The sequence below is a fragment of the Cardiocondyla obscurior genome, linkage group LG03 (genome assembly GCF_019399895.1).
Source record: "Cardiocondyla obscurior isolate alpha-2009 linkage group LG03, Cobs3.1, whole genome shotgun sequence".
Classification (NCBI taxonomy): domain Eukaryota; kingdom Metazoa; phylum Arthropoda; class Insecta; order Hymenoptera; family Formicidae; genus Cardiocondyla; species Cardiocondyla obscurior.
Window position 1 is genome coordinate 9,842,608 of NC_091866.1, and position 18,516 is coordinate 9,861,123.

At 34.5% G+C, this 18,516-nt stretch overlaps 4 protein-coding genes across 8 annotated transcripts; 3 read left to right on the forward strand and 1 right to left on the reverse strand.

The window, feature by feature from the left end:
• The first annotated feature begins 151 nt into the window (after positions 1–151).
• On the forward strand, positions 152–5,873 carry LOC139101403 (dipeptidase 1). 3 transcript variants are annotated; one of them, XM_070654524.1, is made up of 11 exons: positions 152–384; positions 2,409–2,562; positions 2,981–3,143; positions 3,465–3,748; positions 4,056–4,113; positions 4,545–4,721; positions 4,803–4,893; positions 4,984–5,059; positions 5,177–5,327; positions 5,417–5,532; positions 5,646–5,873. In XM_070654524.1, the coding sequence occupies exons 2-11, from the start codon at positions 2,438–2,440 to the stop codon at positions 5,743–5,745; spliced, it is 1,341 nt and encodes a 446-aa protein (XP_070510625.1). In that variant the 5' UTR covers positions 152–384; positions 2,409–2,437; the 3' UTR covers positions 5,746–5,873. The 3 variants fall into 3 exon arrangements, with proteins under 3 accessions (XP_070510625.1, XP_070510624.1, XP_070510627.1); XM_070654523.1 differs by lacking the exon at positions 152–384 and adding an exon at positions 425–540; XM_070654526.1 differs by lacking the exon at positions 152–384 and adding an exon at positions 581–1,313.
• A 1,529-nt stretch (positions 5,874–7,402) lies between these two features.
• Pp2a-29b (Protein phosphatase PP2A regulatory subunit A) lies at positions 7,403–11,288 on the forward strand. Of its 2 annotated transcripts, none has more exons than XM_070654520.1 (10): positions 7,403–7,735; positions 8,067–8,258; positions 8,519–8,738; positions 8,828–8,988; positions 9,068–9,223; positions 9,320–9,591; positions 9,669–9,863; positions 9,937–10,180; positions 10,272–10,515; positions 10,625–11,288. In XM_070654520.1, the coding sequence occupies exons 1-10, from the start codon at positions 7,652–7,654 to the stop codon at positions 10,627–10,629; spliced, it is 1,773 nt and encodes a 590-aa protein (XP_070510621.1). In that variant the 5' UTR covers positions 7,403–7,651; the 3' UTR covers positions 10,630–11,288. The 2 variants fall into 2 exon arrangements, with proteins under 2 accessions (XP_070510621.1, XP_070510620.1); XM_070654519.1 differs by having other exon boundaries at positions 7,404–7,735; positions 10,630–11,288.
• Positions 11,066–16,981, reverse strand: LOC139101402 (uncharacterized). 2 transcript variants are annotated; one of them, XM_070654521.1, is made up of 10 exons: positions 16,645–16,981; positions 15,948–16,136; positions 15,645–15,884; positions 15,324–15,563; positions 15,105–15,200; positions 14,779–15,029; positions 14,608–14,706; positions 13,739–14,009; positions 13,411–13,655; positions 11,066–13,335 (listed from the first exon to the last, which is right to left on the reverse strand). In XM_070654521.1, exons 2-10 carry the CDS (start codon positions 16,086–16,088, stop codon positions 13,245–13,247), a joined length of 1,674 nt encoding a protein of 557 aa, XP_070510622.1. In that variant the 5' UTR covers positions 16,089–16,136; positions 16,645–16,981; the 3' UTR covers positions 11,066–13,244. The 2 variants fall into 2 exon arrangements, with proteins under 2 accessions (XP_070510622.1, XP_070510623.1); XM_070654522.1 differs by lacking the exon at positions 16,645–16,981 and adding an exon at positions 16,228–16,554.
• A 136-nt stretch (positions 16,982–17,117) lies between these two features.
• Cype (cytochrome c oxidase subunit cyclope) lies at positions 17,118–18,381 on the forward strand. Its single transcript, XM_070654528.1, has 3 exons — positions 17,118–17,440; positions 17,936–18,093; positions 18,199–18,381. Exons 2-3 carry the CDS (start codon positions 17,936–17,938, stop codon positions 18,275–18,277), a joined length of 237 nt encoding a protein of 78 aa, XP_070510629.1. The 5' UTR covers positions 17,118–17,440; the 3' UTR covers positions 18,278–18,381.
• Positions 18,382–18,516: the final 135 nt, after the last annotated feature.

The window sequence follows — 18,516 nt, forward strand, 5'->3', positions numbered from 1 at the left end:
AATAACTTTCTTATCTTATATAGTTAATAATAACGTTGCCATGACGCATCACTTTGATAGAAAAAAAACTATACATCCTGCCGAAGATTATTTCTTATCTAAAATGACCAAAGAATGACCGCAGGTTAAAGAGACGACTGCATCAGACGTCGTACATTCAGAAACGTCTGTAGACGGTCGATAGAACGCGAAGTACGCGCTCATTCTCCGCGTGTTATATAATTAGAAAATTTCAGTTTTACTGTTATCTAATAGCGTGTATCGAGAGATCATAGTGAGACGAACAAAGATAGAAAAGTAATGTGAGAGAGGGAGCTTGCCGTTTTACTGCACAAGCGACAAACGAGCTTTATCGCTCTTAGAGCGAGACATCAAACGCAGCAGGTACCTGTTATGAGCTAATGTATTATGTACCATCGTGTAGATATGTATATATGTTAGAAACACGCGTTAAACGCGTTTCAAGGCGATGCCATCTCGCAACAGTGCACAGCTTGATCTCATCACCGTCGGGGGAATTCTTCGCTACGTTCGCCATGGGTGAATCCAGTAAATCTAGTACTTATCCACATTGATCGGTAGTGTCCGATAAAACATATTTTAACAGATATAAAAATTTGGGACACGTGATAACGCTTGAAACTCCGTAAAGAACGATTTTCGCGTCATTAAAAGTTTGCCGCGTCATTGTAACTTAGCAGTTTTAATCTTGATGTAATAAAGCGATTAATTTTAATAAAATTATTATATAGATTATTATTTAGATTTGTAATCTTGGACTGTATATAACTTTTCACGTTGAAAGAAGGAATGAGGTTCGAGAGTCCCGCTTCGTCAGCGATGTTATTTCGGCTTGTTCAGTTACTTAATTAATGCGGCCGTTAAATGATCCTGCCTCTTTCATTGAAATAAAAAAAGTGTGAAAACGCGCAATGGAAATTTCTGATGCTGCAGTGTGACGAACTGACGATATGACTGATTACACCAGTATTTGTAAACTTCCTTATCTCACATTTCACTGTCAAATCGACGTATCGAAAACTCAATTAATTCACACGATTAATTTTTCACACGATTGGAGCGACGAGACTTCATTACGATACCTTCCAAATACATAAGTTTCCAAATACGTTTAATTATGATACGTTTGTTCCGACACGCTTAATTACTGATTGATAATCTAATCAATGAGTAACTAAAATGATGTATATATATATGTATATATATATAAAGTCTTAGCAGGCTTCGATTTGTCTCTCCAGTTGGACAACGTGATAACATCAGAAATACTGGAAAATTTATTTTCTTACATTGTAAGTATTTTTGCTGCAGGACATGTTTAAATTTACATATATAATGATAACGCGCGAATAATAAAAATTAATCAAATTTCTTATTAGACTTTCATTCATTATATTTTAATTGTATTGTGAAAATAATTTTTTCTTTTAATTAGTAATTTTCTTTAAATTAATTTTCTTTTAAAAAAAAATTAAATGACGATGATAAGATACATTATGATAAATAAACATCACTGATTTTGCTAAGCAATCTGTCGCAATGTTCTTATCAGTTGTATCAAAAATCACGACACGAGTGCTTCAGCAAATAATTATTAAAGTTTTGATAATTAATTTTGTTACAATGCATTCGTAATTTTTCTTTTCAATTTATATTTCCGGTATTATTTATGCCAATACACAATAATTAATTATTTATTCTTTCGTTACGTACTCTGCTGACATATTTTATAATTATCTTGTACGTAACGACTCGAGGAAATACGTAATAAACTCATATACAGCAATTAAATTATATAATCTAACGTTATCTCGAGCAATCAAAGTTACTTTTTGAATTTATATTGTTACATCAGTAATTACGAAGTGTTTTATTCTGACATATTTCAAACGATACATGTGCTTTCTCATGCATTATCAATAACATCAATAACCAACACGTATTCAACATAAGTGCTTTAAACGAGTTAAAAGCGTTTATCATTCACCCGTCGAGTGAATACCCCTACGAAGAATTATGATTGAAGATAAACTCGTCGTTATTGAAACGTATGTGTGCGCAGCTTTGAAAAGATTTTGTTACCTTTGTTTCTAATCAGTTTATCACTTAATACAAATTAAGAAAAAATTTCGGAGATTTCGCCGAGATTTCTTTGTAAGATAAAAAGCACTAGGCGCATTATTGTTATCACAAATATTTTTCGACTTATTTTTCGTCTCCCTTAATAATGTGTTATCGAGCGCATTATCGAAACTGATTCTTCTTACGAATCTCCGATTTATATTTCACATATATCAGTTATGTATTTATATCTAACGATTAATCCCTTTCGCTACTGCGAGTTTCAACGGAATTCTAACTTTTTTTTTTTTTTGCTTTTTTTTCAGGCAACATTTATAAATATTGCACGGGAAAAATGGTGTACATTAACGTCGCCGTTTGCCTGTCAGTTCTTCTGCTTGTGATCGGATTATCCGTGGGACTAAGCGTGAACACCTTTAGAGGACGAGATGCTCTCGACTCGGCGCCTCTTATCGATGGGTAATTTAATTGTATAATCGGAGAAGCGTGCCGATAAGAAAACAAATGACTTGGACGCATCTGCGTCCGAGCGATATCGTTTTGTGTTTAACATAGCGATCGATTAATTCGAATAATTCCAAAATAATTTGGATAATAATTATGCCAATCAAAAATTAAAGACTGAATTAGATAGGTCAATTTTTTACTAACGTTTAAAATGCTTCTTTTTTTCAACCTGTTTTCTTTTTCACATATTTTGTGATCTTTGTACAGTTAAGTAACGTTGACATATCGCGTTAATGTCTAAAAATAATTATTTTTCATAAAATGAGGTATTATCATGTGCAACATGGCCTCTTATCTTATTCGTACATTATGTTATTTTTTTTTTTTCTCCTCCATTCAGCTAATTTATCTGCAATCGTTATATTTACAGCCACAACGATTTGCCATACAATCTCTATGGGAAATTAAACAACCACTTATCGGATTTTAATTTTGAGAGTGATCTAAGCAACGATAGTGTCTGGGGGAAAAAAGCCTGCGACTCGTGCTTCACCGATCTGCCTCGTCTACTGAAGGGAAAAGTGGGTGGACAGGTGAGTCACGAGATCTCGCATGAGGAGCCATACGAGATTATCTAAGAACAACGCAATCTGTTTGCTGCACAATTGATAGACTAACCATTTTATCTCGAGCTGTTTTTTTTTATTTTTTATTTTTTTTCCTCTCTTCCAACATATTCCACTTTCACTGCCTTTTATTTCCCGCGCCTGTCTGCCACTTTATTTTTTCTCGCGTGCTTGCAAGAAAATCATTATCTTACCTCCGTGAAGAAGCCCCTATCACGACTTCCTGCCGAAGTGCTAATCCTATCTGCTGATTGCTGGAGATAACGTGTAGCTCACGCGATTTTTCAGTTCTGGGTGGCGTACGTATCATGCTCGTCGCAATACAAGGATTCCCTCCAACTGACAATGCGTCAGATCGACGTAATTCGGCGATTTATTCAGAAATATCCGAACAACTTGCAACTGGTCACCGAAGCGGGGGACATCGAGACCACGTGGAGAAGCGGCAAAATAGCTTCCATGATAGGCGTCGAGGGTGGTCACTCTCTCGACTCGAGCCTGGCAGTTCTGAGACTCTACTACGACCTCGGGGTTCGTTATGTTACCCTGACTCACACCTGCAACACACCGTGGTAGGTCGCACAGGTGCGACACGCAACAAACGCACAGCATCCTCTCACTTTTTACAATAATTAAATGCATTAACGGCTCGTTTTATTTAAGCGCGCGTCTTCAAAGATGTAAGTTGTGTAATTGGAAAGTCAAGCTTTATAATTTTTTTTATCTTCCCTCAAATAAATTATATATATATTTTTTTTTTTATGTAATCTACTAGCGCAGCTGTAAGCGTTTTCACGTCAGAAACATATTTTATCTCTCGTTTATTCTGAATTAAATTAAACTTTAAACTTGCGATAATATTTTTGTTCATGTCAACAGGGCCGATGCGTCAACAGTGGATGATGGATATGTGTACAACTTGACGGAATTCGGACAGGTGTGTGAGGGCTTTTTGTATTAAGTTTCGAGGCTAACACTTTGAGTCTAATTTCAACCCCGTTTAATTTTAATTAAATTCCGAAACATTTCGAATTATTACGAGTGCGCGGCGTATCTGGATAATTAACGAGATGTCGACGGTTTATTGATACGAAACGGCGTTTCAGTAGCCGCGAAGCATTTGACACGTCATCGAGATCGACGAGATACATTTAAATCCGATTAGATGGAAAACGTCAACGTTTGATTAAATAAAAATCAAATGGACATTCAAAGCTCCTTGCGTTATATAACTGCAGTTTTCGAGCAGCTGTGCAATGTTTTTTTCTTTTTTTTCTTTTCGCCTATTAACCGCGCGTCGTGTCAAAACGAATGTCCCAGTTATTGAAAATTTTAACGTCAGTAACGATGGTACTTTACGGATTGTAGGCGATGGTTTACGAGATGAATCGAATTGGAATGCTGGTTGATCTGTCTCACGTCTCTCACAACGTCATGCGGGAAGTGCTCGCGATAACAAAGGCACCCGTCATATTCTCGCATTCGTCGGCTTTCAGCGTATGCAACCACTACAGAAACGTCCCCGACGATGTCCTGCACTTAGTCGTGAGTACTGTTGACATTTTGCAAAAATTTTTTTTCCTCGAAAGAATCGCGTAAATTACAAGCGTACACGTTCCCTTTCAGAAAAAGAACAACGGTGTCGTGATGGTGAACTTCTACAGCGAGTTTGTGAACTGCAACGCCTCGAGGAACGCGACGATGGAGGATGTCATAAGTATATTGTCTTTCTAACTTTTTTATTTGCAGCAATCTTCCATGTAATATCTCCAGCTTTGATTAATCACGCATGTCGATATATTTCCAGAGCATATAAATCACATTCGAAGACTTATCGGACCGGATCACATCGGTATCGGTGGAGACTACGATGGCGTAAGCTCGTAAGTAATTTACATTTCTAAAAATGTGATTTAACAATATGATTATCGCTTGACGAGCGAAAAGAAAGAAAGAAAAAAATTAAATGCGGGCGGAATATATTTGATGAAATTAATCAGAATGCCGGTGGGATTGGAAGATGTCTCCAAGTACCCCGATCTGTTCGACCGTTTATATGAAAGCCGAGAGGGTGAACCAAGGTGGACCAAAGAGGATTTAGAAAAATTGGCCGGAAGAAATCTCATTCGAGTTTTCCAAGCCACAGAAGCGGTAGGTACAAAACTTTAATTTAAAAATATGCAAGCTTAATAATATTTTATGCTTCGATTTTATTATATATTTTTTTTTTTTTACGAAAGGTGCGTGACTCGTTGTCTTCCGAATTGCCTTATGAAGAGACTATAACAGGAAACGAATTATATATCGCACAAAGGAGAGAAGGATTCAATCCAGGCTCATGCCAAAGCGCAATTGAGTAAGCATTATCTTATTTAAACAATTATTTTATTAATTTTGTTTGTTGTATAAAAAAATACAGTTCTTTTTATAACATATAATGTTAAATTTTTTTTTTTTTTATTGTTTCAGATGGGACAACATAAATGTATCAGAAATTGAGCAGTCTAATAGCTTCAGCCATTTTACAACTAGAGCGGCATACCAAAGACTCGAGGTGAATGGTTGTTAAAACAGGAGAGACTATATAAAAACATGTGTGAAGTAATACGTGTATAAAAAAAATATTAATGAATTAATACGAACGTCGCAGTGAATTGAAGAAGCAGTGAAAAAGCTATACTATGTAAAAAAAAATAACAGTAATTTTCCCAACTTTTTAATTTAATTTTAAAAAATAATTATTTAAGGAAAAAAGTTTTACGTGAAAAATAATAATTAAGTCAAACTTGAAAACGTTTAAGCGCGAAGAGTTCTCGGACAAGTCTCGTGGAAGTTTTAACGTTTGAAATAATGAAAACTACGATTGCGGTTAAGGGGCGCAATGATTTACCTCGGACGCGCAGTCAAAACCAGTATTTAAAGCTGCCAATATCTTGATTACATTCGGATCAGGATTGCATTTAACCGCTAAAATCAATTTAGAGGAAGGTGAAAAAAGCTCAAAGTCTTCCAGGCGCGAATTTAAATCAGGCCTTCATACACGCTTTTAAAGCTGACGTATCGTAGCATGGAACGATCCTCGGGATTTTAAATATTCACTCGCGGCGTTTGTTAATAAATTCGCCAATGCCCACGATGTACAAAGCGTTTTACTGACTTCTCGTATCGATGATGGTTTTAATTACGGCTGCCCGGTGAAGCGTAATTGACTACTTATAAGCGCGCCAAGATATTGCGATAAAGATTCCTTGAATACGATCGCTGTCCACTTTGCGTTTGCTCAACGATAAGACTCATGGTAAAATATTGTTCACGATGACGTAAATTATTGTGACGTAAATTATTGTGTGATTCCTACTCGACGATCCACTGTCGTGCGAGGGAAAAATGTGTGATTGCACATGTAATGTCATACACACGTGTGCGCGTTGAAATTTTAACGGGGATAGATTTACGTTTGAGCATGGAAGCAAGAGATGCTGTTCTAGGACGAAAATGGAAAAATCCTCTACGATGGTTGTATCTCATCTTCTCGGAAACTCAATGCGTCTTCCTTTCGTCATAAAGAACGTATCTGTTTCAGCTGTTCGTTTTGTCTTTGCTTGCCAACATCTCTTACACTTTTACCGACTTTTCTCCGCTTATCCAATACGTGCGCACGATGTAATTAGTACACCAGCGAGCATAATTAACGCGTGCATTGAAATGTACGGTCTGTAGAATCGTGAGCGTTTGAATTTGAAATGCGCACTCTAATTACTAAGTCAAAGAAAATGGTACTACATGGAAATCGATTCTGAAAGTTAAATAAATTGACAAAATAATAATGGCACATAACCTATTTAATTTATTATTTAATTTAGCAATTGGAAATATTTCCAAGAGATCTTTGGTTACATCTCGAGTAATTCTACCTCGAATCAATGCAAATTTTTAGAAGCAGAATGTGATCATAAAAATTTATAATCAAAGTCACTTTATTATTACTTTGTCGGTAAGAAAAAAAACCGCGATAACGTTAAAATGGTAAGTCCGATAATATCGGAAAAGAGATAATGAATTATTGAAGCATCATTTGACGAACATTCATAATGCAATGTCCAACTAATGTTCGTCGCTTGTCCGTATGAAAATGACAGGACAAATTGCACAATGCCAGTGCGCAGCTGTTTACGCGACGCAGGCGGCCGAGAAGCGCAGGGAGTCGCCATCTGACAGCAGCGCGAGTTAATACCGCCGCCAGTGATTCATGGAGTCGCATGGAGTTTTGAGGTGAATTTCACGAGCAAGCTTATAATCACCAAATCGGCGTCCCGCAATTATGCTGTAGCTACGCGCGCGCGTGCCCGAAGAACGGTGATCCCGACACGCATCCCCGAAAACGACGACGAGCAGCATCTCCGTGAACGGATCCAACGCGGCGCAAGGGACCTCCACGCATTTACCGAATCGCCGAGTGGGTGTCCGGCAGCAAAATGGCAGCAAGCGACTGCAACACAGACGAGAGCCTCTATCCGATCGCGGTTCTGATCGACGAGCTGAAAAACGAGGACGTTCAGGTAATTCGTCACGACGACGATCGCGTCGGAACGTATCCTCCCCTGCCCTCCTTCGAAGTCCTTCCCCTCTTCTATCGTCGCCTGAGCTCTGAACACCGAGGTAGCGGTACCCGTTCAAAGTGCTTTTTTTTGTTAAATTCAAAGGAACAATTAAGATATTAATACGCATGGTAGTGTGAATTAAGAGTTAGAATATAATCGTGAGACAAAGAAGCTGGCGTTGAAGCTGCGATTCTATATTCGACGTATGTGGGATGGCACCTCTAACTTGCTATTTTTACTGTCATCGACTTATATTATAGATCGTCACATGTTATTCTTTTCTTTACAGCTACGTCTCAATTCCATCAAGAAATTATCAACGATCGCGCTTGCGCTCGGCGTTGAACGAACGAGGAGTGAGCTGATACCGTTTTTAACAGAGACAATTTATGATGAAGACGAAGTCCTTCTCGCGCTGGCCGAGCAGCTCGGAACATTTACTCCTCTCGTTGGCGGACCAGAATTCGTGCATTGTCTATTGGTAATAAAACATATTTTTAATAATAAATTAATTTATAATAAAAATTAATTTGTATGTCAAAGATTATATTTAAGATGAGATCAAGCTATGAATATTAAGAGGCACGGTAGTGCCTCGCGCCAAGTATAGGCGCAGCGCACTACCGTGCCTCTTATACGCGAGACGCCGTCTTAAAAAAATTCGTAGTGTTCGGATTGATTTTACATCAATATTCTTTGGTCTGTATAAGGAAAATAGTAATAGAAATTTTTTTTTAATAGCCACCATTGGAATCTTTGGCTACTGTGGAAGAAACTGTGGTCCGTGACAAAGCTGTGGAGTCCTTGAGGAATATTGCAAGCCAGCACAGTCCTGCAGATTTGGAGGAGCACTTTGTTCCTTTGGTACAACGCTTGGCTTCAGGCGATTGGTTCACGTCAAGAACATCGGCATGTGGTTTATTCAGCGTTTGTTATCCTAGGGTGAGCCCGGCCATTAAAGGTAATTACGTAATTTGTATTGTATTTTTCTTTTGTAATTTTTATAATTGTAATTAAAAATGTAAAATTTATTAAACTTGAATATTACAGTGGAACTGCGAAATCACTTTCGTAGCTTGTGCCAAGATGATACGCCCATGGCACGACGATCAGCGGCTTCTAAATTAGGTGAATTCGCAAAAGTTGTAGAAATCGAGTACCTTAAATCTGATTTAATACCCATGTTTGTTATACTCGCTCAGGACGAACAAGTTAGTACATTAAAACTGTAAAATTTTATTAAATACTTTATTTTGTCAGCCAAATTATCATTAATTTATAATTTTACAGGACTCAGTTCGTCTTTTAGCTGTTGAAGCTTGCGTCAGTATTGCAGCGTTGTTACAACAAGAAGATGTCGAACAATTGGTTATGCCTACGCTTCGACAATGTGCCAGTGACCAGTCTTGGCGCGTTCGTTACATGGTGGCAGATAAGTTTACAGATGTACGCATATTGTTTAAGAATTTAATAGATTACATATAAAGGTTTACCTTTTTTCCCCTTTATGTATTAATACTATTTAAACATTTTTTCTCACAGCTCCAAAAGGCTGTTGGTCCAGAAATAACGAAAACAGATCTTGTCCCCGCATTTCAAGTATTATTAAAAGATATCGAAGCAGAAGTGCGGGCTGCGGCAGCTGATAAAGTTCGCGATTTCTGCCAAAATCTTGATCAGTTTAATCAAGAGTCTATAATAATGACAAATATATTACCCATTGTTAAGGAACTTGTAGCAGATCCTAATCAACATGTCAAATCAGCTTTAGCAAGCGTAATCATGGGATTAAGTCCTATTCTCGGGAAACATAAGTAAGAAAAAAAAAAAATTTTTATATAATATTACAAAGAACAATAGTTCAATTAATAATTGTTTAATATTTTTACAGTACAATCGAGCATCTGTTACCTTTATTCCTGTCCCAGCTTAGAGATGAATGCCCTGAAGTGCGACTAAATATCATTAGTAATCTAGAATGTGTTAATGAAGTTATTGGCATACAACAGCTTTCACAATCCCTTTTACCTGCCATCGTAGAGTTAGCAGAAGACTCTAAATGGCGTGTGCGACTAGCTATTATTGAGTAATTATATTTTCTTATGTCTTTAAATTAAATTTTGAAAATCGTACACTTGTACTAATGATTTAATTTTCAGGTATATGCCATTACTAGCCGGACAGCTTGGTGTGGAATTTTTTGATGAGAAATTAAATTCTTTATGTATGACTTGGTTGGTAGATCATGTTTTCGCAATTCGGGAAGCAGCCACCTTAAACTTGAAAAAATTGGTAGAGAAGTTTGGGCCTGATTGGGCACAAAATACAGTAATACCTAAAGTTTTGGCGATGTCCAGGGATCAGAATTACCTTCATAGAATGACGTGCTTGTTTTGCATCAATGTAAGTTACATTATTATGCTTTTTAGCTTTACGAAAGAAATAGTAATAATATGTATCTCAATATATAATTTTATACAATCGTTACTTATAGGTTTTGGCTGAAGTATGTGGTCCCGAAATAACAACAAAGGTGATGCTTCCAACTGTATTGACAATGGCCACTGATAACGTTGCAAATGTAAGATTTAATGTTGCCAAGACTTTACAGCGAATTGGACCTTTCCTGGAACCTTCTGCAGTTCAGACACAAGTAAAACCTATCCTTGATAAACTTAACACTGACAGCGACGTAGATGTGAAATATTTTGCTTCAGAGGCAATTGCTGGTATTGCAGGTAAACATATCGCTATATTACTTTTTATATTTCTATCTATTATATTTCAGTATTTATAATACATTAACTTTTTTTAATTTGCTTAGTTTTAATTATGATAACGTTTCAGCGTAGGTTGAACAACTCAGTGCATTTATCACTTATCCAATAATATAAAACTTAAATTTGAAAAAAAAAGAAGTAACATGCCACAATATTTCACTTCTAAACACTTGGCAACAGGTAATATTATGCACAGTCAAGATAAGTTTTGGCGATGAGACAAAAATTCTAATTAGTAGATTATATTAAACCGTATTTTAAGTTACGTTGTATTTGTATACCTATATTTACAGTAACAAGTACAATATTCACTTTAATTGGTACCATGTATTTCTCATATTTAAGTAATTGTCTTAAAAAATAATATAACAATAATAAAAAAAAGTCTCTATTATTTCCATGAATAAAATATCCAGCTTTGAACTACCCAACCAATTTTCCAATCTTGCAATTAACCAAATAATTCACATTTAGTTGGATATATTCGTATATAGGAAATAAGGGTCAATTTTATATTATTACTTTATTAATAGCCATTCATATATGAACATTTTACATAATATTATCACAGCTTACTATTACTGTTTAATAAGATATATGTTTCGATATATATTTATTAAACTTAATACTCATTTATATACCAATATTATGAAGACATTCATGATGTAGATATTTCTACGTTTTATATGTATATATAATAACCGTATGTTATTTCTACATTACTGAATGAATTAAACAAAGCAATTATACTTATTAAATTAAGAAAATTATTTTGTTTTTTCACTTCCAATACAAAATTAAATTTAATCATACGCAAAAAATAATTGCATAAAATATTAATTTTTAAAAAATGTAATTAAATATAGTATGATAAATTAATTGTGCTGTTACGAAGTATGTAATAATACAAATTTTGTTCGTTTACTTATTGCATTAGATAAACATACTATTGCTAGATAATTGTTATAATATAGAGATATAGCTGTTACATGTATATCTACTTCTTGAGCTTTAATAAATTTTATTTTATAGTACGGTTATTATTTTCAGATGTAATTAAGATATATTGATTCATTTTTTAATAACAAAAAACTGTAATATATATGGAATCTAATTATTGGTTTACGAATACTCCCATACTTTCTAAAATCGAAAATTTGTTAAGACATTAAAGTAACTATCATGTACATACATGACATATCATGATGATTTTAGATTTATATAATATTATAATGCGTCAATATATTATTGTGTATTAATAATACATAATGTAAATTATTTTATATAAACCTAAAGAAAATAATCCTTATGACATGAAAAACTTTATAATTATATATATATATATATATATATATATATATATATATATATATATATATATATAAAAAGCGTAAAATATTTACTATTTTAAAGATACTTTTAGCAATAATATAAAATTTAACGTTCAGTAAAAAGATATACTTATCTAATTCCTATGCACTTTTATCAACTAAATTATTATAATTGTTTGAAGTATAATTTACATAATGTTATCATAGTGCCTTTTTAACTAATTTTTTTTACGATATAATTACGATAAATACGATATATTTTCTTAATACGGTAACGTTTAATATCATATTTCATTTAATTAATTATCTTCTATAATAACAAAATCTTTGTTATTATGAATTTATCAAGAAATATACAAATTTATTTCATTTACTTTTTAAAATAAAAAACATGAAAATAATAAAGTAATTAGTTAAGCAATTTGAAAAAAAAATCTTTTTCTCACTGATATTTACTGAAAAATTTATATTTTATATATATACTTATTACTAGTAAATTATCAAATTAAATTATTATAAATATTAATGGATAAGTTGCATTGCAATAAAATTATCTTACGATTATATCTATATTCAAAAACTATATGTATTTTTTATATTAACGAATTCTTATACTTACTACTGATATACTTTTCACGATCCAATTTTGATAGCAAATTTAAAATATTTGATATCCAAATTCTTACTGTTTGTACATGAATGTAAAATACAATGTATAATCAACGAAACATTTTCAACAAAATGAGATAACTAAAATTATATTATATTTCGTTTACATTTTATATTTTCTACATAAATTATATATATATATTTTTTTATATATGCAATTTTATATAAGGTACGAATATATAACGAATATAATATGAATATAATGAAAACATGAATACATGAAAACATAAATGTCATATAATGAAAATCAGTTGAAGTAAAATATGGAAGTTTGGCAACTGTTCTATAAGTCTATCGTGAAAATTTTAACACAGTATATCTCTTTTCAGTTTTTTTGTACGCGTTTTCTAAAACAACAGTATTATTATTGTTGTTTTACAAGAAGCATAAAAAATTTGACTAGAAACATACTGTATCTTAATTATCGTCGCTTTGTACATTATTGTTACATACGCTTACAAAGCGTACACATCCACATTACTTTATTACACTTATCCTATAACTTGAAAAAGTATCTCTATTTCTAAATCGTAAATATTTTATACTTTATATATATAAAATTATGAAATTTTGAATGTCGTGAGGATTATTTTCTTTAGGTTTATATAAAATAGTATGTTTTATGTATTATTAATACAGAACTACTGTATTATTACAGTACTGTATTATTAATACAATACTGTACTATTAATACAGTAAAACAGTACTACTGTTAACAATATTTAAAGATGAAATTTTGGCCCGTTGATATGCTACAACAGTATTCAAACTCAAGAATCTAGAACAAACAATTTTAATTATATAAACTGAACATACTAATATTAATTATTCTAAAACGTTAATATTTACGTACCTTATGCAGACATACATAATTAGTAATGCAGTTCCGGCAGCGAACATTCTAACGATGGGTCCTTCTACAAGTTGAATAACTATCCAAGCAGCAGCAGAAGATCCACACATAGTTGTAACAATAGCAATAGTTTGTAGACAATGGCGTGGAGTCAAACTATTTTGCCAATCCAGTCGACTAGCGTGTTCAACATTATATTTTGTATTGCAAACTTTGCAAACAAGACTGTCAGCATTTACAGAACTCTGAAAGAAGAAAGAAAAAATAATTAGGACGAAATTCGCAAGATACATTAAACTAATAATAATTGCAATAAATTTTAACTAACCTCAACTAGCCAGCGACGCAAACAATCATGATGTACAGCACTTACATCACCTCTACAATGGCATGGTTGAATCAATGGACCAGCATCTTGTCTCTCGCTATCATAACAAATCCAACAGTCTTTGCTATTAATCGAAGCTGCATCTCCAAGAAATGCTGCATCTTGAGACGCGCCTTTTTCTTGTAGCTCAATTTCCTTTATATGTTTTCCTTGATCCAAATCCAATCTTTTTAATATACGCTTTGGATTTAAAATCCATAATTGCTCTGGACTGCAAATAAAAATAATGATATAATATTAAAAAAGAATTCTATCTTAAAAAAAGACATATGAGATCAGTTGGTAGGATCATTAATGAAAATTATTAAATATAAAGCAATTTCCTTTAACGTAGACAAAGCAAAAGTATGTATTAATTTCGAGTACCGAAACTCCGAAAACGTACTTGAAGTAACCGAAGCTTAGAATGAGCAAGAAGGTAATTGAAGTCAGGGCATCGCTCCCGCCCACTGACAGCTCCATTCTTGCTCACTATGCACTTGTTATTTTTCGAACGTTTTAACCCGAGTCTCACCACTGACATTCTTTGTAGCTCAAGTGGTTTCACGTTTTCTCATTTGACTCATTTAATTTCGCAAAATAACTTGAAAAATGAATATAATTTATATCCGAATAAATATATATATTTAAATTATATTTAAAGAAACGAGAAGTGCTGAAGTGCCGTGTAAGATAAACACATCTATAATTTACTGCCGAAAATTAGTAACGTAAAACAGTTTTCTTTACGAAAAAATAAATTGTAAATAACACGCGCGCTTTATAGTATAGCGTAATTATAAAACAAAATTTATAAAACACATATATACCTCATACAGTTCCATAAAACACAAGGAAACCACAGTGCTACGCCAACTTCTATGACACGAAATACAACGTCATGCCAATTTCTGCTGTACAATGGCACTCTAGAATAAGAGTGCATTAGAAAACCCATTGTTATAATTTACAATAACTACTATTTGTTCTCGTTTCCTTACTTTGTTTTCCAAAATTCACTGAGAGTTTCACTAAATAGAAACCCAACTACTATAAACAGCATAAATGCTTGCGATAGTAATCCAAATCTTGACTGATGTAATTGAGATGTATTCACTTGCTGCATGTGCACAGGCTCCGCTGTAGATGTAGATGGGCCTGGATCGAATAACTTTGCTGTTACTTGATCAGCTACACGTTTATTTGTTGCAATCGAAGTAACATGATATTCATTCAAGAATCCACCGCGGACCTAATAAGAAAAAAATTATTTATAATTTGTATAAATGCTATAACAAAAAATATTATAATGTAAAAAAAATCATACTTTAAAAAATACTTCCACTCCGTATATCAAAAAGAAGATCACTACAATGAATAGAAGCACCGCGTAACAGCCGTTGAATACATGTGTATAAAAGCTCTAGAAAAAAAAGAATATTCTCATAAATTATTTTTTATCAAGATACATATACACGTGCACGAGTAAATTAGTAAAATATTATTTTAAAATATTATTTGATTATATATTTATCTCATCGTTTACTTGATCTACTTGTGAATAAGTCCGAGCTGTGATAAATTCCGCCAGTAGGAGAGAATATGTTATTATGTTGAAGACAACGAAAGCCAGAAAAGATTTCGACAAAAACTGTGGCTTGTCCCACCGAATGTCTCTTAGATGAACTACTTCGGCCCAGTAACAAACGATCAATGACGAGCCGCTTAAGAGCAATGGATAATACGCCGAGAGCAAACTCCTGGACCAACCCTCCTTGAAAGCAGTCTACAAAAAATTAAGAGCGTATAATTAAAACCGTAACAAATAAAAAATGTTTTTAAAGTGAATACTGGCACGTTTATTTACCGGTGAAGTGAAGTATGCTCCTCGGATGATCGACGCGAGAAAAACTACGAAGTACAACACTTTTTGATTAGTGACACGGCACGCTCTCAGAAAAGACGGTGCCTTCATTCGCTGCCACTCGGCAACGATGCACATGACGAGCTGTATCAAGCACACAAAGGCAAGTAAGAAAAAAATCGACGAAAAAGCGATATAATAACTCAGATTTGGGATATGGCATTCCGGTCCATCAAATTGGATCTGAAACGTGATAAATGAGTGTCATCGTTTTAAAATTATTTCGCTGATAAGTGAAATAATTACCTCACACAGACAAGTTCCATTATGGCATTCTCCATGGCCGGAGCAGTTATCGTTCCCGCAGCTGTTGTTCCAAGCCATCATACCGAATTTAACCAATAAGGACAACGGATTTTGTGTACTCAGTGCGATCACCTGTTCCATGATCGCCAGGTACAGAGCAATCGCTCCAGTACAGCCCTCTAGAGAACTCTGTTTTGAAATGCAAATATCTTATCAGTCAGGTATTCTTCACACCACACACTTGATTAATATGTAAATGACGTACAAAAGTTCCTAACACCTTTAATATTACGTAAACGTATGTAAGCCAGGCGGGAGAGACTTTTCGAATTCATAAATAAAAGAATGCCGAAGAGGCAATTGTTAAAATTTCAGATATAAAGCGAGAGTATAATGTACTGCGTCTGTGCGACTTAGCAATTGCCTCGGCAATTACTCATGCATAGAACAATTTAACCTGATTAAGATAATCACACTGAAAAACGGTCGCGGGTATTTCGCGTGTGCGGGGACGTGATTAGAAGAGCAAATGCTCCAGTTCCGAATTCGCGCGAGAGAACGATATCGATTCCCAGATAATCGTGTGTCTAGATTTAGCTCGGGCGAGCGACGCGCAGCCCGACAAAGGGCAATCGACTTAGCCGCGACATTTTTCAGCGAGATCACCGTCTAAAAAGATAAAGACCCGTCGACTGACCGTTTGTGAGAGCCAGTGCGTCTACGTGAGTAATGTAGGGCTCGCAGGTGCAAAGTGAGTACAGATGTACGCGAGGACGCGGGGACGCAAATTCCCGGACCGTCACATCAGTCAGCTGTCACTGTTTCACTCTTCTGCGCAACGCGACGCGACGACGCTACGCCGCCGTCGCACCGCGAGAGTACGCGTTGACCTCGATCGTCTAGGAGAACAACGAGATCCGTCCCGAGCCGCTCGCGAGAAATTATCGGCACGGCCGCATTGAGCACAACGAAGGACGTCCTCCCCTCGCTATCTCGTCGAAGAACCCTCGATGACAAATTCCCGAGAATTCCGAAACGACGTCCGATGACGCAACGCGTCGCCGCGATTCCGACGCGTCATTCTATCTGTCCGGACTCCACCAATGACGAATCAGCTGTGGTTCTCTCTTTCTTCTCGATTAAAACTTGCTTTCCAGTTGCGTCAAAGCTTGATACGTACCGCTGGAAACGTTCCTCCGTCTGTCATCGGAATTTATTAAATTAAAATTAAATTATTAAAATTAATAGTTATTAAACGCTATCCAAGCGACAAAGATAGAACGACGTGCATGAAGGAAAGCAGCGGTGGATTTAGTCGCGCTTTAAAAACGGACTTGAGGCGGAACACTTGACGTTGTTTTATCTGCATGGTATTGTGGCCGATGGTCGATATATCCGTACTCAATTTACTGTAATTTACGCAATATTCCTTGGACACGGCTGCGTGACTGCGTTTAACTCTGACAGCGTAGGCACGAACGAGATCATTCAAGGCAAGATATATCCTCTCGACAAAACTGTCTCTAGCTTGTGACCCGTAAGAAATTTCCCTCGCGAAAAACACGTCGTTAAATATAATATACTAACGAAACGTTATATAATTTATGTCTTTCTTACATCTCGAATCTCACATCGATTAAATGCTGTGAACCTGTATATTTCTGTCGCAAATTTATGACTGATACTTTATGCTTCTACGAATCTCGAAGATATTTTTATTGTTCTCAAGAATAGAGTATCGTTCCTTGCGTGTTTATATGTAAAAAAAAACGAAAGAAACGAAAAGTTTACTCGAGTAACCTATGCCGGATAATTTAATAGCAAGCTATTTCGAACAGTTTTATTGGATTTTCAGATACATTTGTTGAATTAGTTTTAGAAGAAAATAGTCAACTCAATTATTGTTTTATTTTAAAATTAAAATATAAAGATCAAAGTCAAGGAAATGTGTTGTTTCTGTATTGTAACAAAAGCTTTGTATATTTCAGATGTCTGCTCCAATAGAAAAACCACAGCTTCGTAACCTCCTTAGAACTCAAGTAAAAAAAAACATGGTTGGGATGATACTAATTAGCGTCGGCATAGCTTACGCTTTCAAAGTATTTGTTGCCGATAAGAGGAAACAAAGATATGTAGAATTTTACAGGTATATTTCAGAAATAATTAATAAATTTTGTTTTAATTCTATTGTAGCTTTATTCATTTTGATACAATTATTAAATTTTACATTTTTAACTTTGTTATTTTACAGAACGTATGATGCAGAAAAGCAGTTAAAGATAATGAACGAAGCTGGTCTCATGCAGTCCTTTGTTCCTCCACAGAAGTAGATTTAAATGTATAGAGAGGCTTAAAGAAATGTGGATAGTCTTTAGGATTGAAAATTTCATCTTTATGTATAATAAATAAATTCAAAATAATATTATTACATGTATGCTAGGTGTTGCACATTAATCTCGTTACAATCGTTAATTTTATATAATGTTATAAAGCAAGTGGCATGTACTTTTTTTTTTTTAAAGATTATCCATTATACAATTAGTGTTATATGTTGTAATTAATGAGTAAT

Excerpts from the sequence above, each read along its gene's own strand:
- LOC139101403 (XM_070654523.1), top strand. The coding sequence starts at position 435 with ATGTTAGAAACACGCGTTAAACGCGTTTCAAGGCGATGCCATCTCGCA. Across the intron at positions 4,894-4,983 it reads GACGATGGAGGATGTCATAA|AGCATATAAATCACATTCGA; the intron begins GTATATTGTCTT and ends ATATATTTCCAG. Across the intron at positions 5,533-5,645 it reads TCATGCCAAAGCGCAATTGA|ATGGGACAACATAAATGTAT; the intron begins GTAAGCATTATC and ends TTATTGTTTCAG.
- Pp2a-29b (XM_070654520.1), top strand. The coding sequence starts at position 7,652 with ATGGCAGCAAGCGACTGCAACACAGACGAGAGCCTCTATCCGATCGCG. Across the intron at positions 8,989-9,067 it reads TACTCGCTCAGGACGAACAA|GACTCAGTTCGTCTTTTAGC; the intron begins GTTAGTACATTA and ends ATAATTTTACAG. Across the intron at positions 9,864-9,936 it reads GTGCGACTAGCTATTATTGA|GTATATGCCATTACTAGCCG; the intron begins GTAATTATATTT and ends TTTAATTTTCAG.
- LOC139101402 (XM_070654521.1), bottom strand. The coding sequence starts at position 16,088 with ATGGAACAGGTGATCGCACTGAGTACACAAAATCCGTTGTCCTTATTG. Across the intron at positions 15,201-15,323 it reads CTTATTCACAAGTAGATCAA|AGCTTTTATACACATGTATT; the intron begins GTAAACGATGAG and ends TTTTTTTTCTAG. Across the intron at positions 13,336-13,410 it reads ATTATGTATGTCTGCATAAG|ATTCTTGAGTTTGAATACTG; the intron begins GTACGTAAATAT and ends TGTTTGTTCTAG.
- Cype (XM_070654528.1), top strand. The coding sequence starts at position 17,936 with ATGTCTGCTCCAATAGAAAAACCACAGCTTCGTAACCTCCTTAGAACT. Across the intron at positions 18,094-18,198 it reads AGATATGTAGAATTTTACAG|AACGTATGATGCAGAAAAGC; the intron begins GTATATTTCAGA and ends GTTATTTTACAG.